Source organism: Abramis brama (assembly GCF_963993115.1).
Source record: "Abramis brama genome assembly, chromosome: 21".
Classification (NCBI taxonomy): Eukaryota; Metazoa; Chordata; class Actinopteri; order Cypriniformes; family Leuciscidae; genus Abramis; species Abramis brama.
This window is the reverse complement of record NC_139983.1, coordinates 3,425,627-3,443,595: the sequence shown is the minus strand read 5'-3', so window position 1 is coordinate 3,443,595 and position 17,969 is coordinate 3,425,627. Positions and strand designations below refer to the sequence as shown.

Below are 17,969 nucleotides of genomic sequence, written 5' to 3'. Positions count from 1 at the left end.
TCAGATAGATCACTGTTTTGAATCACAACATGCTTTTATGTACTTTTTCAATTTAGAGGAATTAAAACTGATGTTGATAAATCGAGTAAATTAAGCAAAATGTGTTTATATATATCAAACATTAAAGGTAAGAACTGTACAACAACAGTAAACGCAATAACAGTAAAATGCGTGTTTGAGATGACATAAGGGGTGGATAAGTGTTGAGAGAATTATTTCAAGTTTTTTTTTTTTATCACCCTTACATGAACAAGGTACTACATGGTGCCAAAAGTTGGCGACTGCAGAATACCTTCGGTTATGCAGGTTCTAAACGATTCGTAGGTACTGTGAATTGGAAGTCTGAGAACAATAAGGCATGTGTTGGCCTCTGGAAATATTCTGGTGTCTTGACCAAATGCAAGTAAAAATTTTATTTTTGGCTGATGGGGGAATCCTAGAGGAGGCTCCAGAAGCAAACTGCAGCACCATTTCCAGTGTCAACGGATTGCAGTCACCTTCTGTAACCACACAGATTCAGACAGACACACAAAGAAGCAGAATAAGGTTTAAATTGAATATCAGATTCAGTATGTTGGCTTTTTCAAGCCAACTAATTTTTTTTTGTATTGGAAAGAAATTTAACTTCACAAAAATGTGTCACTCAAAATCACATTAAATGCAAATACATGTTTTACCACAAAGTGGTTGTAACGTTTCAGTGATAAAGCATTAAAACCCCAACCTTCTACATCTATTAACCAGTCTCTCCAGAAACAGATGGTCTTGTATTCCAGTTGCCTTTTGTTGCTGCCAAGGGGTGAGAAGTCCACTTCGAAAAGAGTTGTCAGATCTTTTGCTTCCAGTGGTCTGATCGCATTGACAAACAGGTCCTCAAAGATTTCAGCATGATTTTTTATCTCGTCCATCAGACCAAAAGTTTTGAAACCCTCTTCAAATCTGTCACAGGACATATAGTCATAATGAGATTTTAGCCACAACCAAACTTTCCATTTACTACATTTTTCCTTTGTACAGCATTTACATGATTCTCATGATGGAAACTTACTGTCTGAGAGCCAAATTTATCCGCCCATTCACAAAGTATTCTGCTGCAGATTGGATCAGGGAATCCCTCTCTTCAAGTGATGAGATGTACCTAAGTGCTCCCATCATGTTCAGACTGTCCCCAGCATCTGATATAGCAGAATTAGCTTTTTGAACATAGTCTGCTTCTTTAATCTGCAAGTAAATCATTATAAAGTTTTGCCATGAAATCACAAAGCATCCATTGCAAATGACAAAATAAAAAATCCCTGCATAGATGAGAGTGTTTAATGTACAAGTCTAAAGTTTATAATCACTTTGTGAGTTTTTCTCTGAAGCAGCTGTCTGCTATTTCCTCAAGGGAGACCGGAAGTGTACATGTACCACAGAGTTGCATAAAGAGACGATCAGAAAAAAAACGAGGGCCAACTCCACCATGAACTATGCACACTGCAATCATTTTTGCAATGGTCATGTACAAGCCATTTTCAAGTGCTGAAAAACATATATATATATATATATATATATATATATATATATATATATATATATATATATATAGTGATATATTTAGTATATACATATATTTCAATTTCATAAGAAAAAACAAAAACAAATTAGATAATCCTCACCATGGGTATCAAGAGCCAGAAGTCTGTTGTCTTCCGGCCCTTCAAATATTTTTGATATCTGGATTTCCCTCATCAACAAGCGTAGGTATTCCCTGGTTGGTCCACCATCATCTATAGCTCCTTCTCCAACCCCATCAGAGTCCACAAAAATCACATCCAGCCTTGCTTCTGGATTGAAGCGCCTTCATTTAAAAGCGTGCAGGCTACCTTGTAATATGTTGTCTCGGCTTACATTAATTTGATTGCTTGTGGGACAACATGAGAGATCAACTCTGCTATGAAGCTTCTTCAAAATCATCTGTAGATCAACTCTAAAACACAAAGGGGTACAATAATTTTGCTTTCATGTGTCTGAAAAAGTGTAGTTCTTTAAATTCCTTTAAAGTATAACATAACATACTGATCTGAAATAATTTCACAGTTGTCAGTTGTTACAGAGGATGATTGAGTGGGAAGAGAGCGTTCAGGTGACCACTGATGATATGTGTGTGAAGGTGAAGGAGCAGGTGACCAGTGTGCAGGTGAAGGAGCAGGTGACCAGTTTGGGGGTGTTGGGGAATGACAATCATTCAGTGGCAAAGAAGTAATCGGTTCATGTGATGATGATGCAAGCAACTGGTTGGAAAAGGACGAGGTAAAATGAACTTCACCAGAATTCACTTGAATGCTTGCTTCGTTCTGTTTATCTTGACTTTCCTGTACATACAGACCAATATTTTAAATTAAAAATTTATTTAAAAAAAAAAAGAAGAAAACCTAAAATAGTTTCAGAGACTATAAATAGAAGGGTTACTCACATGTGCATCCATTGGTGATCCCCAAACAACATAAAGAGTTGAATGACCCTGGATGTTGTACTCATTAAGTGTTCCTGAAAGGTTATTTTCAAGAGGTGTAGATGAGATCGCATCTTGAACATAGAACACTTCACTGGACAGGTCATCCTGACCAACAAAGTCAAATAAGATCTGAAAAGTAGTACATGAAACATAGGTAGATTACACTTAGTGACATTATTAAACAACTAGAAAAAAAAGTTTGTTGAGACAAACTTTAAGTTGGCTTGAGAAAGCCGGACCAGAGAGTTTGAAGAAGTTAAAAGTAGTTAGAAGTTTAAAGTAGTTAGAAGTAGTTTGAAGTTTGAAGTAGTTTGAAGTTTGAAGTAGTTTGAAGTTTAAAGTAGTTTAAATTTTGATTGATAAATTAGTTAGAAAGAAAGAATAGTTAGAAAAAAAGAATAGTTAGAAAGAAAGAAAAGTTAGAAAGAAAGAAAGAAAGAAAGAAAGAAAGAAAGAAAGAGAAAGAAAAAAGAAAGATTGGTTAGAAAGAAAGAAAAAAGAAAGAAAGATTAGTTAGAAAGAAAGAAAGAAAGATTAGGTATAAAGAAAGAACGAACGAAAGAAATATTAGGTAGAAAGAAAGAAAAAAGAAAAGATTAGTTAGAAAGAAAGAAAGAAAGAAAGTAAGATTAGGTATAAAGAAAGAAAGAACGAAAGAAAGATTAGGTAGAAAGAAAGAAAAGTTAGAAAGAAAGAAAGAAAGAAAGAAAGAAAGAAAGAAAGAAAGAAAGAAAGAAAGAAAGAAAGAAAGAAGAAAGATTAGTTAGAAAGATTAGTTAGAAAGAAAGATTAGGTATAAAGAAAGATTAGGTATAAAGAAAGAAAGAAAGAAAGAAAGAAAGAAAGAAAGAAAGAAAGAAAGATTAGGTATAAAGAAAGAAAGAAAGATTAGGTATAAAGAAAGAAAGAACGAAAGAAAGATTAGGTAGAAAGAAAGAAAAGTTAGAAAGAAAGAAAGAAAGAAAGAAAGAAAGAAAGAAGAAAGATTAGTTAGAAAGAAAGAAAGAAAGAAAGAAAGAAAGAAAGAAAGAAAGAAAGAAAGATTAGGTATAAAGAAAGAAAGAAAGAAAGAAAGAAAGAAAGAAAGAAAGAAAGAAAGAAAGAAAGAAAGATTAGGTATAAAGAAAGAAAGAAAGATTAGGTATAAAGAAAGAAAGAACGAAAGAAAGATTAGGTAGAAAGAAAGAAAAGTTAGAAAGAAAGAAAGAAAGAAAGAAAGAAAGAAAGAAAGAAGAAAGATTAGTTAGAAAGAAAGAAAGAAAGAAAGAAAGAAAGAAAGAAAGAAAGATTAGGTATAAAGAAAGAAAGAAAGAAAGATTAGGTATAAAGAAAGAAAGAAAGATTAGGTATAAAGAAAGAAAGAAAGAAAGAAAGAAAGAAAGATTAGGTATAAAGAAAGAAAGAAAGAAAGAAAGAAAGAAAGAAAGAAAGAAAGAAAGAAAGAAAGATTAGGTATAAAGAAAGAAAGAACGAAAGAAAGATTAGGTAGAAAGAAAGAAAAGTTAGATAAGTCAGATAGATAGATAGATAGATAGATAGATAGATAGATAGATAGATAGATAGATAGATAGATAGATAAGTTCAAAAGATAGATAGATAGATAGATAGATAGATAGATAGATAGATAGATAAGTTCAAAAGATAGATAGATAGATAGATAGATAGATAGATAGATAAGTTCAAAAGATAGATAGATAGATAGATAGATAGATAGATAGATAGATAGAAAGAAAAGGTTTAAAGAGATAGAAAGAAAGAAAGAAAGAAAGAAAATGTTTAAAGAAAGAAAGAAAGAAAGAAAGAAAGAAAGAAAGATTAATTAGTAAGAAAGAAGGAGAAAGAAAGAGAGAAAGAAAGAAAGAGAGAAAGAAAGAAAAAGAAAGATTGATTAGTTGAAAGAAAGAAAGAAAGAAAGAAAGAAAGAAAGAAAGAAAGAAAGATGATTTACTGATTCAAGCATGATTTACCATAGTTTACCATGATTTACCATAGTTTACCATGATTTACCATGATTTACATTTACATTTACATTTATTCATTTAGCTGACGCTTTTATCCAAAGCGACTTACAATTGCTATATATGTCAGAGGTCGCACGCCTCTGGAGCAACTAGGGGTTAAGTGTCTTGCTCAGGGACACATTGGTGTCTCACAGTGGATTCGAACCCGGGTCTCTCACACCAAAGGCATGTGTCTTATCCATTGCGCCACACCACCCCGATTTACCATAGTTTACCATAATTTACTATAGTATACCATGATTTACCATGTTCAAGTATGATTTACTGATTCTAGCATGATTTGTCATAGATTACCATCATTTTCCATAGTTTACCATGATTTACTATAGTATACCACGATTTACCATGTTCAAGTATAATTTACTGATTCTAGCATGATTTACCATAGTTTACCATGATTTACCGCGATTTACCATAGTTTACCATGATTTACTATAGTATACCATGATTTACCATGTTCAAGTATGATTTATTGATTCTAGCATGATTTACCATAGTTTACCATGATTTACCACGATTTACTATAGTTTACCATGATTTACTATAGTATACCACGATTTGCCATGTTCAAGTATAATTTACTAATTCTAGCATGATTTACCATAGTTTAGCATGATTTACCATAGTTTACCATGATTTACCATGATTTACCATAGTTTACCATTATTTACTATAGTATACCAAGATTTACCATGTTCAAGTATGATTTACTATGATTCTAGCATGATTTACCATATTTTACCACGATTTACCATAGTTTACCATGATTTACCATAGTTTACCATGCTAGCATGATTATCATGTTGCTAGCATGATGCTAGAATTTTTTTACCATGTTGCTAGCATGGTTCACCATGATTTACCATAGTTTACCATGATTTACCACGATTTACCATAGTTTACCATGATTTACTATAGTATACCATGATTTACCACGATTTTCCATAGTTTACCATGATTTACTATAGTATACCATGATTTACCATGTTCAAGTATGATTTACTGATTCTAGCATGATTTAGCATAGTTTACCATGATTTACCACGATTTACCATAGTTTACCATGATTTACTATAGTATACCACGATTTACCATGTTCAAGTATAATTTACTGATTCTAGCATGATTTACCATAGTTTACCATGATTTACCACGATATACCATAGTTTACCATGATTTACTATAGTATACCATGATTTACCATGTTCAAGTATGATTTATTGATTCTAGCATGATTTACCATAGTTTACCATGATTTACCACGATTTACTATAGTATACCATGATTTACTATAGTATACCACGATTTGCCATGTTCAAGTATAATTTACTGATTCTAGCATGATTTACCACAGTTTAGCATGATTTACCATAGTTTACCATGATTTACCATGATTTACCATGATTTACCATAGTTTACCATTATTTACTATAGTATACCATGATTTACCATGTTCAAGTATGATTTACTATGATTCTAGCATGATTTACCATAGTTTACCACGATTTACAATAGTTTACCATGATTTACCATAGTTTACCATGCTAGCATGATTATCATGTTGCTAGCATGATGCTAGAATTTTTTTACCATGTTGCTAGCATGGTTTACCATGATTTACCATAGTTTACCATGATTTACTATAGTATACCATGATTTACCACGATTTACCATAGTTTACCATGATTTACTATAGTATACCATGATTTACCATGTTCAAGTATGATTTACTGATTCTAGCATAGAAAGAAATAGAAAGAAATAGAAAGAAAGAAAGAAAGAAAGAAAGAAAGAAAGATTAGGTATAAAGAAAGAAAGAACGAAAGAAAGATTAGGTATAAAGAAAGAAAGAACGAAAGAAAGATTAGGTAGAAAGAAAGAAAAGTTAGAAAGAAAGAAAGAAAGAAAGAAAGAAAGAAAGAAAGAAAGAAAGAAAGATTAGGTAGAAAGAAAGAAAGAACGAAAGAAAGATTAGGTAGAAAGAAAGAAAAGTTAGATAAGTCAGATAGATAGATAGATAGATAGATAGATAGATAGATAGATAGATAGATAGATAAGTTCAAAAGATAGATAGATAGATAGATAGACAGATAAGTTCAAAAGATAGATAGATAGATAGATAGATAGATAGATAGATAGATAGATAAGTTCAAAAGATAGATAGATAGATAGATAATAGATAGATAGATAGATAGATAGAAAGATATATGTATGATTTATTGATTCTAGCATGATTTACCATAGTTTACCATGATTTACCACGATTTATTATAGTATACCATGATTTACTATAGTATACCACGATTTGCCATGTTCAAGTATAATTTACTGATTCTAGCATGATTTACCATAGTTTACCATGATTTACCACGATTTACAATAGTTTACCATGATTTACTATAGTATACCATGATTTACCATGTTCAAGTATGATTTATTGATTCTAGCATGATTTACCATAGTTTACCATGATTTACCACGATTTACTATAGTATACCATGATTTACTATAGTATACCACGATTTGCCATGTTCAAGTATAATTTACTGATTCTAGCATGATTTACCACAGTTTAGCATGATTTACCATAGTTTACCATGATTTACCATGATTTACCATGATTTACCATAGTTTACCATTATTTACTATAGTATACCATGATTTACTATGTTCAAGTATGATTTACTATGATTCTAGCATGATTTACCATAGTTTACCACGATTTACCATAGTTTACCATGATTTACCATAGTTTACCATGCTAGCATGATTATCATGTTGCTAGCATGATGCTAGAATTTTTTTACCATGTTGCTAGCATGGTTTACCATGATTTACCATAGTTTACCATGATTTACTATAGTATACCATGATTTACCACAATTTACCATAGTTTACCATGATTTACTATAGTATACCATGATTTACCATGTTCAAGTATGATTTACTGATTCTAGCATGATTTAGCATAGTTTACCATGATTTACCATAGTTTACCATGATTTACCATAGTTTACCATGATTTACTATAGTATACCATGATTTACCATGTTCAAGTATGATTTACTGATTCTAGCATGATTTATCATAGATTACCATGATTTACCATAGTTTACCATCATTTACCACGATTTACCATGATTTACTATAGTATACCATGATTTACCATGTTCAAGTATGATTTACTGATTCTAGCATGATTTATCATAGTTTACCATGATTTACCATAGTTTACCATGATTTACCACGATTTACCATAGTTTACCATGATTTACTATAGTATACCATGATTTACCATGTTCAAGTATGATTTACTGATTCTAGCATGATTTATCATAGATTACCATGATTTACCATAGTTTACCATGATTTACCACGATTTACCATAGTTTACCATGATTTACTATAGTATACCACGATTTACCATGTTCAAGTATGATTTACTGATTCTACCATGATTTACCATAGTTTAGCATGATTTAGCATAGTTTACCATGATTTACCACGATTTACCATAGTTTACCATGATTTACTATAGTATACCATGATTTACCATGTTCAAGTATGATTTACTGATTCTAACATGATTTATCATAGTTTACCATGATTTACCATAGTTTACCATGATTTACCACGATTTACCATAGTTTACTTTGATTTACTATAGTATACCATGATTTACCATGTTCAAGTATGATTTACTGATTGTAGCATAGATAGATAGATAAGGTTTGTAGATAGATAGATAGATAGATAGATAGATAGATAGATAGATAGATAGATAATGTTTGAAGATAGATAGATAGATAGATAGATAGATAGATAGATAGATAGATAGATTGGTTAAAAAGATAGATAGATAGATAGATAGATAGATAGATAGATAGATAGATATAGTTAAAAAGATAGATAGATAGATAGATAGATAGATAGATAGATAGATAGATAAGTTAAAAAGATAGATAGATAGATTAGTTAAAAAGATAGATAGATAGATAGATAGATAGATAGATAGATAGATAGATAAGTTAAAAAGATAGATAGATAGATAGATAGATAGATTAGTTAAATAGATAGATAGATAGATAAGTTAAAAAGATAGATAGATAGATAGATAGATAGATAGATAGATAGATAGATAGATTAGTTAAAAAGATAGATAGATAGATAGATAGATAGATAGATAGATAGATAGATAGATAGATAGATAGATAGATATAGAATGGTGGTTTAATTGAGTCTAGGGCTTCAGAGAATTTAGATTTGAGATTTTGGCTTTTACACTAATGGGCTACCGTAGTCTTGGCTCAATTTGAGCAGTCTGCAATGAAAGTCTATGGGATTTTTATGATTTTGAATATTAATTTTTAAGAAAACCGTAAGTCAAACCAGTCTGAAAAGATATAGCACACCAAATCAGAACAGTATGAAGGTCTGACCCGAGTTTGGAGTATGTAGCTTGAACGGTCTAGGAGGAGTTAGTGTCCCAAAATTTGCGGTCAGAAAAAGAAGTAAGAAGAAGAATAACTAGAATGTACATTTCCTGAAGAAAATGTGAAGTGGTGCTTGCAGTGGCAAAACTCGCCACTGGGCAGATGCTAACACAATTAACATGTTGTGATACCATGATATACCACGTTTTAACATCATTTACCATATCTCTAAGATTATTTACTATGATTTACCACATTCCAGCATAATTTACTATGATTAACATGTTGTTAGAATGATGCTAGCATGATTAGCATGTTGCTAGCATGCTTTTAACAAGATGCTAGCTTGATTAGCATTTTGCTAGCATGATGCTAGCTTGATTAGCATGTTGTTAGCATAATGCTAGCATGATGCTAGCTTGATTAGCATAATGCTAGCTTGATTAGCATGTTTGCTAGCATGATTCTAGCATGATTAGCATGTTGCTAACATGATGCTAGCTTGATTAGCATGTTGCTAGCATGATGCTAGCTTTATTAGCATGTTGGTAGCATAATGCTAGCATAATTAGCATGTTGCTAGCATGATGCTAGCTTGATTAGCATGTTGCTAGCATGATGCTAGCTTGATTAGCATGATGCTAGCTTGATTAGCATGTTTGCTAACATGATTCTAGCATGATTAGCATGTTGCTAGCATAATGCTAGCTTGATTAGCAAGTTGCTAGCATTATGCTAGCTTTATTAGCATGTTGGTAGCATAATGCTAGCATGATTAGCATGTTGGTAGCATAATGCTAGCATGATTAGCATGTTGCTAGCATTATGCTAGCTTGATTAGCATGATGCTTGCTTGATTAGCATGTTGCTAGCATGATGCTAGCTTGATTAGCATGATGCTAGCTTGATTAGCATGTTGCTAGCATGATGCTAGCTTTATTAGCATGTTGGTAGCATAATGCTAGCATAATTAGCATGTTGCTAGCATGATGCTAGCTTGATTAGCATGATGTTAGCTTGATTAGCATGTTGCTAGCATGATGTCAGCTTGATTAGCATGTTGCTAGCATGATGCTAGCTTGATTAACATGTTGCCAGCATGTTTTTAGCAAGATGCTGTTGCCAAGTGGTTGCTAGGGTGGTCTGGGTGGTTGCTATGGTGTTGCTAGGCAGTTGCTAAGGTGTTCTGGGTGGTTGTTAGACAGTTGCTAGGGTATTCTTGGTGGTTGCTAGGCAGTTGCTAGGGTATTCTTGGTGGTTGCTAGGGCGTTGCTAGGTGGTTGCTAGGGTGTTCTGGGTGGTTGCTATGGTGTTGCTAGGCAGTTGCTATGGTATTCTGGGTGGATGCTAGGGCATTGCTAGGCAGTTGCTAGGGTGTTCTGGGTGGTTGCTAGGCAGTTGCTAGGTGTTCTAGGTGGTTGCTAGGCAGTTGCTAGGGTGTTCTGGGTGCTTGCTAGAGTTTTTTGTGGTTACTAGAGCATTTCTAGACGTTGCTAGGGTGTTCAGGGTGGTTGCTAAGGTGTTTTTGTTAGTTGCTATGGTGTTACTAGGTGGTTGGTAGTTGTCAAATATGGTTACTATGGAGTTTTTATAGAGTTCTTAAAATCTTTAATATCGAGTGCCTTCAGTACGGCACTCGGCCTGCGGCCTCGTGCCTATGGCCGAATAGGCACAAGCATGGAGCGATATCGCAAGGCCACGAGAGTAAAATTGCTTTAAAAAATATAAAAAAAATAAAAAAATGTTTTTTTTTGGTTTAGGGTAGTTGCTAGGGAGCTCTTAGTGGTTGCTAGGGTGCTGAAACTGGTTGCTAGGGTGTGGCTATGAAGATTTTAGGCCATAACTTATTGGCTGCTTGATAATATAAATCCTCTGAGGGAGAGAGAGAGGGAGAGATTGCAGGGGTGTCAGGCCCTTTGGAGTCTGTGTGTGTGAAAACGTCGGTTGGGATTCAAATATTTTTAGAACTCCCAATGTAAAGTCAATGGGACTTTTTTGGCCGCTTTTTCGTCCGCTGTGCGAACATCGTACACCCGATCGCTTAGAAAAGTCATAGCACACCTCTCCTCAATGAGCCGCTCGATTTGACGCCTCACTCAGGGGTCTGTGACAAACGGTGCGGGGCGAGTTTCGCGCCAAACTTTGTCCAGAATAATAAAAAGAATAATAACTAGAATGTACATTTCCTGAAGAAAATGTGAAGTGGTGCTTGCAGTGGCAAAATTCGGCACGGTTGCTAGGGTTTTACTAGGTGGTTGCTATGGTGTTCTGGGAGGTTTCCAAGGTATTCTGGGTGGTTGCTAGGGCGTTGCTAAGTGGTTGCTAGGGTATTCAGTGTGGTTGCTAGGCAGTTGCTAAGGTGTTTACCATAGTTTACCATGATTTACCACGATTTACTATAGTTTACCATGATTTACTATAGTATGCCATGATTTACCATGTTCAAGTATGATTTACTGATTCAAGCATGATTTACTATAGTTTACCATGATTTACCACGATTTACCATAGTTTACCATAATTTACTATAGTATACCAGGATTTACCATGTTCAAGTATGATTTACTGATTCTAGCATGATTTATCATAGTTTACCATGATTTACCACGATTTACCATAGTTTACCATGATTTATTATAGTATACCATGATTTACCATGTTCAAGTATGATTTACTGATTCTAGCATGATTTACCATAGTTTACCATGATTTACTATAGTATACCACAATTTACCATGTTCTAGTATAATTTACTGATTCTAGCATGATTTATCATAGTTACCATGATTTACCATGATTTACCATAGTTTACCATGATTTACTATAGTATACCATGATTTACCATGTTCAAGTATGATTTACTGATTCTAGCATGATTTACCATAGTTTACCATGATTTACAACGATTTACCACTAATTACCATAGTTTACCATTAGGGATGCACCGATTGGGAAATTCTGGGCCGATACCGATACCGATGTTTAACATAACAACTTGGCCGATGGCCGATGCCGATGCCGATGTTTTTTCTTTTTGTTATTTATTCCTTTTGTGCCACGGAAACATACAAGTCTTTCGGCTCTTGATCACACTATCCTAGAATGAGCACAAATTCAATCAGACCAATTTATGAAACAAAAAAAACCTTTAATGTCACTTTCTGGTTGACAGTTATAACCTTATTTATAAGTTCTTTTTCAGTTGTTATGAGGAGCAATATGAGAGAGAAATGTGGTAATCATTGTCTGACCCAACAAAAAAAACATTATAATATTCATTTTATTTTTCGTGTTCGCATTTATGAGGGAAAAAACACGGGTGAATGTTCATACCAAAATATTAAATTTTAAGCGCGCACGCGCTCTTCTGCGAGAGAGAGAGAGAGAGAGAGAGAGAGCCCCGCCCGACGGCGCGCGCGCTGTCACTCACTATTCAGAGCGGTCAAGCTTCCCCGTACTTTTTGACAAGCGTCCTTGACAGGGAGGCCAGAGCTTCTTTGCAGCTCAAGTCGGCGGCGGTGTGTGCAGTTAACGCTCTATCTGTTGACGGCGCTGAGGGAAAAGCTCCCGCCACTGGAAGAAGCGGTCGCCGCCCATTTGTGCCCTCCTGCGCACCCATCAAAGCCGTGCAGAACGTCTTCAGCACTTGCGGATCGTGCATACTCCGCCGCTTTTTCTGCTACACACCATGGTCGTTCTTTTCTCGAGAAAAGGAGTTTTCTCATAGAAAAAAAATAAAATAAATGCGTCATTGTAACCAGCACTTCTGAAAATGCACTTCCGAATGCGTCTCTGTCCCCAGCATATCAAACCAAACTGACGCCCATGTGACATCGGCGAATGTCATTTTTATTTCCCGATGGCCGATGGCAGTTAACGAGGCAAATATCGGCCGTTACCGATGTTCAGCCGATGCATCGGTGCATCCCTATTTACCATGATTTACTATAGTATACCATGATTTACCATGTGCAAGTATGATTTACTGATTCAGGCATGATTTACCATAGTTTACCACAATTTACCACGATTTACTATAGTTTACCATGATTTACTATAGTATACCACGATTTACCATGTTCAATTATAATTTACTGATTCTAGCATGATTTACCATGATTTACCATAGTTTACCATGATTTACTATAGTATACCATGATTTACCATGTTCAAGTATGATTTACTATGATTCTAGCATGATTTATCATAGTTTACCATGATTTACCATAGTTTACCATGATTTACCATAGTTCACCACGATTTACCATAGTTTACCATGATTTACCATGTTCAAGTATGATTTACTGATTCTAGCATGATTTACCATAGTTTACCACGATTTACCATAGTTTACCCTGATTTACTATAGTATACCATGATTTACCATGTTCAAATATGATTTACTGATTCTAGCATGATTTACCATAGTTTACCATGATTTACCACGATTTACCATACTTTACCATGATTTACTATAGTATACCATGATTTACCATGTTCAAGTATGATTTACTGATTCTAGCATGATTTACCATAGTTTACCATGATTTACCACGATTTACCATACTTTACCATGATTTACTATAGTATACCATGATTTACCATGTTCCAGTATGATTTACTGATTCTAGCATGATTTATCATAGTTTACCATGATTTACCATAGTTTACCATGATTTACTATAGTATACCATGATTTACCACGATTTACCATAGTTTACTATGATTTACTATAGTATACCATGATTTACCATGTTTTAGTATGATTTACTATGATTCTAGGATCATTTACCATAGTTTACCATGATTTACTATAGTATACTATGATTTACCATGTTCAAGTATGATTTACTGATTCTAGCATAATTTACCATAGTTTACCATGATTTACTATAGTTTACCATGATTTACCACGATTTAGCATAGTTTACCATGATTTACTATAGTATACCATGATTTACCATGTTCAAGTCTGATTTACTGATTTTAGCATGATTTAACATAGTTTACCATGATTTACCACGATTTACTATAGTTTACCATGATTTACTATAGTATACCATGATTTACCATGTTCAAGTATGATTTACTGATTCTAGCATGATTTACCATAGTTTACCATGATTTACCATAGTTTACCACGATTTACCACGATTTACCATAGGTTACCATGATTTACTATAGTATACCATGATTTACTATAGTATACCATGATATACCATGTTCAATTATGATTTACTGATTCTAGCATGATTTATCATAGTTTACCATGATTTACCATAGTTTACCATGATTTACCATAGTTTACCATGATTTACTATAGTATACCATGATTTACCATGTTCAAGTATGATTTACTATGATTCTAGCATGATTTACCATAGTTTACCATGATTTACCACGATTTACCATAGTGTACTATGATTTACTATAGTATACCATGATTTACCATGTTTTAGTATGATTTACTATGATTCAAGGTTGATTTACCATAGTTTACCATGATTTAGTCAAAAGAGCCAAGTCCCATCTCTATACTATGTTTTGATGCAGAGATATACGTTTTGCTAAACGGTTGCTAGGATACTCTCTTTGGTTGCTATGGAGTTACTTGGCAGCTGCCAATGATGAAATTCCAAAGGCTTCTTGTCAGTATGAAAGATATAAACCAACTCCCATGCCTCTGTGACATTCAGAATGGAAGATATCCCTCTTTGGATTTTGGTTGCTAGGGTACTCCGTTTGGTTGCTATGGAGTTACTTGGCAGCTGCCAATGATGCAATTGCAAAGGTTTCTTGTCACTATGAATGATATAAACCAACTCCCATGCCTCTGTGACATTCAGAATGTAAGATATCCCTCTTTGGATTTTGGTTGCTAGGGTACTCTGTTTGGTTGCTAGGGAGTGTCTTGGCAGCTGCCAATCATGAAACTCATAGGCTGCTTGTCAATATGAATGATATAAACCAACTACCTTGCCTCTGCGACATTCAGAATGGAAGATATCCCTCTTTGGATTTTGGTTGCTAGGGTACTCTGTTTGGTTGCTATGGAGTTGCTTGACAGCTGCCACTGATGATACTGCAAAGGCTTCTTGTCACTATGAATGAAATAAACAAACTCCCATGCCTCTGTGACATTCAGAATGGAAGATATCCCTCTTTGGATTTTGGTTGCTAGGGTACTCTTTTTGGTTGCTAGGGAGTGGCTTGGCAGCTGCCAATGATGCAATTCCAAAGGCTTCTTGTCAGTATGAATGATATAAACCAACTCCCATGCCTCTGTGACATTCAGAATGGAAGATATCCCTCTCTGGAGTTTGGTTGCTAGGGTAATCTGTTTGGTTGCTATGGAGTTGCTTGACAGCTGCCAATCATGAAACTCCAGAGGCTGCTTGTCATTATGAATGATATAAAACAACTTCCATGCCTGTGTGACATTCAGAATGGAAGATATCCCTCTTTGGATTTTGGTTGCTAGGGTACTCTGATTGGTTGCTATGGAGTTACTTGGCAACTGCCAATGATAAATCTGCAAATACTTCTTGTCACTATGAATGATATAAACCAACTCCCATTCCTGTGTGACATTAAGAATGGAAGATATCCCTCTTTGGATTTTGGTTGCTAGGGTACTCTGTTTGGTTGCTATGGAGTTGCTTGACAGCTGCCACTGATGAAACTGCAAAGGCTTCTTGTCACTGTGAATGATATAAACCAACTCCCATGCCTCTGTGACATTCAGACTGGAAGATATCCCTCTTTGGATTTTGGTTGCTAGGGTACTCTGATTGGTTGCTAGGGAGTGGCTTGGCAGCTGCCAATCATGAAACTCCAAAGGCTTCTTGTCACTATGAATTTTATAAACCAACCCCCATCTCTATACGATGCTCTGATACAGAGATATAGGTCTTGCTAAATAGTTGCTAGGGTACTCTGTTTGGTTGCTATGGAGTGGCTTGGCAGCTGCTAATGCTGAAACTCCAAAGGCTGCTTTTTCAGTATGAATGATATAAACCAACTCCCATGCCTCTGTCATATTCAGAATAGAAGATATCCCTCTAGGATTTTGGTTGCTAAGGTGCTCGACAATGGTTGCTAGGGAGGGGCTAGGAAGTGTTGAGGTGATTCATGATTGGCCATTTGATGCCCTGAGTGAAACGAGACCACCTTTGTGTTTATATGATCTACTAGAGCGTTTCTAGACGTTTCTAGGGTGTTCAGGATGGTTGCTAAGGTATTTTTGGTAGTTGCTATGGTGTTACTAGGTGGTTGGTAGTTGTCAAAGATGTGGTTACTATGGAGTTTTTATAGAGTTATTAAAATCTTTAATAACGAGTGCCTTCAGTACGGCACTCGGCCTGCGGCCTCGTGCCTATGGCCGATTAGGCACAAGCATGGAGCGATATCGCAAGGCCACGAGTGTAATATTGCTTTAAAAAATACAAAAAAATGTACAAATTTATTTTTTTTGGTTTAGGATGGTTGCTAGGGAGCTCTTAGTGGTTGCTAGGGTGCTGTAACTGGTTTCTAGGGTGTGGCTATGAAGATTTTAGGCCATTACTTATTGGCTGCTTGATAATATAAATTCTCTGAGGGAGAGAGAGAGGGAGAGACGCAGGGGTGTCAGGCCCTTTGGAGTCTGTGTGTGTGAAAACGTCGGTTTGGATTCAAATGTTTTTAGAACTCCCCATGTTAAGTCAATGGGACTTTTTTGGCCGCTTTTTCGTCCGCTGTGCGAACATCGTACACCCGATCGCTTAGAAAAGTCATAGCACACCTCTCCTCAATGAGCCGGTCGATTTGACACCTCACTCAGGGGTCTGTGACAAACGGTGCGGGGCGAGTTACGCGCCAAACTTTTGTCCGGAATAATAAGAAAAAGAAGAAGAATAATAAGTATGAGCAATAACAATAGTGATGCTTTTAAAAAAGCACCACTAATAAGTATGAGCAATAACAATAGTGATGCTTTCAAAAAAGCACCACTAATAATAAGTTTAAATAGGATTTCAGTAAGTTGGCTTTCTCAAGCCAACTTAATTATCTTTCTTCATCAAGGCTAATTACTATATTATTTGCCAAACACATTTTAAATCATGACTGTTTTCTATGCTTATTGTTTATCCTTTTATTAAAAATCAGCAGTCATTTACTTGAATTGTGTCTGACAAGATGAATTTTTGAATTTTTTCCACTCCATTAGGAAACTTGAATTTGATGGGCACAGCATCAATGGGTTTACTCGTAATTCGCAATCCTCTTCCGTCTGTCTTCAATTGCCTATTATGCAACCAAGGTTACATGAATGCAGTACTTTTTTTTTACTTCAAACAAACAAATTATGAGTTATATTTTTTAAAATAACATTTACCTGTAGTCGACTCTTCTCCTGTGCCTCTAAACATTGGCGTCTCATCTCCTGTTTATAATATAAAGAATTTGTGGATTCTATTTAAATAGAAATGTGTATTACACCTATTAATATACCTTAGAACTAGTGTTGGATTACATTTTTATTAAAGGTTTAATTTAGTTTTTCCACTGCAATAGTATATAAACTGATCAAGTTTAGTAGACTGATTTCAGATGATTATTGAGTCTCCAGCAAAGAGTCTCATTTCCTGCCAGAGCTGTTTTCTCTATTGTGTTTTAAATGAGTCAGATCACTTGATTCTCACCTTTCGGAGCCCAGATGTTGAATCGTTAGGTTGATTTACTTTCACCTTTTGTCTTTAATGGCTCTGGGATGGCTCTTGGAATTGGAGTTCCTGGCCAGTATCAGCATGTGAATAGTTATGCTGATTCAATTGGACTCAGAGTAGGGTGTGTTCCTACTTCATTTGCATGCTTTGTTCAGAGTCTCCACCTCTATGTAATCCCTCCCCCTTGGAATGTATATAACTACAATGCATACTGTTTTAGAGTTAGATTATGTTGGATTCCTGCAGCCACGTACAGCGGAGTTCTCAATAAAGAATAACTTCTGTTGAATGTGATCCCAACTGTCTCCTGGTC

General features: G+C 34.9%; 1 protein-coding gene across 2 annotated transcripts; it reads right to left on the bottom strand.

Moving 5' to 3' along the window:
* Nucleotides 1-2: 2 nt before the first annotated feature.
* Nucleotides 3-17,447, bottom strand: LOC311072367 (uncharacterized protein). Of its 2 annotated transcripts, XM_084097333.1 has the most exons (7): nt 17,326-17,447; nt 2,456-2,626; nt 2,059-2,354; nt 1,659-1,969; nt 1,049-1,221; nt 725-939; nt 3-500 (listed from the first exon to the last, which is right to left on the bottom strand). In XM_084097333.1, the coding sequence occupies exons 1-4, from the start codon at nt 17,368-17,370 to the stop codon at nt 1,843-1,845; spliced, it is 639 nt and encodes a 212-aa protein (XP_083953459.1). In that variant the 5' UTR covers nt 17,371-17,447; the 3' UTR covers nt 3-500; nt 725-939; nt 1,049-1,221; nt 1,659-1,842. The 2 variants fall into 2 exon arrangements, with proteins under 2 accessions (XP_083953459.1, XP_083953460.1); XM_084097334.1 differs by lacking the exons at nt 3-500; nt 725-939; nt 1,049-1,221 and adding an exon at nt 1,344-1,521.
* Nucleotides 17,448-17,969: the final 522 nt, after the last annotated feature.

What these genes read in the sequence shown, in the direction of transcription:
- LOC311072367 (XM_084097333.1), bottom strand. Translation starts at nt 17,370, where the DNA reads ATGAGACGCCAATGTTTAGAGGCACAGGAGAAGAGTCGACTACAG. An exon ending in AGGAGAAGAGTCGACTACAG is followed by an intron (nt 2,627 to 17,325) that starts GTAAATGTTATT and finishes ACTACTTTTCAG; the next exon opens with ATCTTATTTGACTTTGTTGG. An exon ending in TGTGAAATTATTTCAGATCA is followed by an intron (nt 1,970 to 2,058) that starts GTATGTTATGTT and finishes TTTGTGTTTTAG; the next exon opens with AGTTGATCTACAGATGATTT.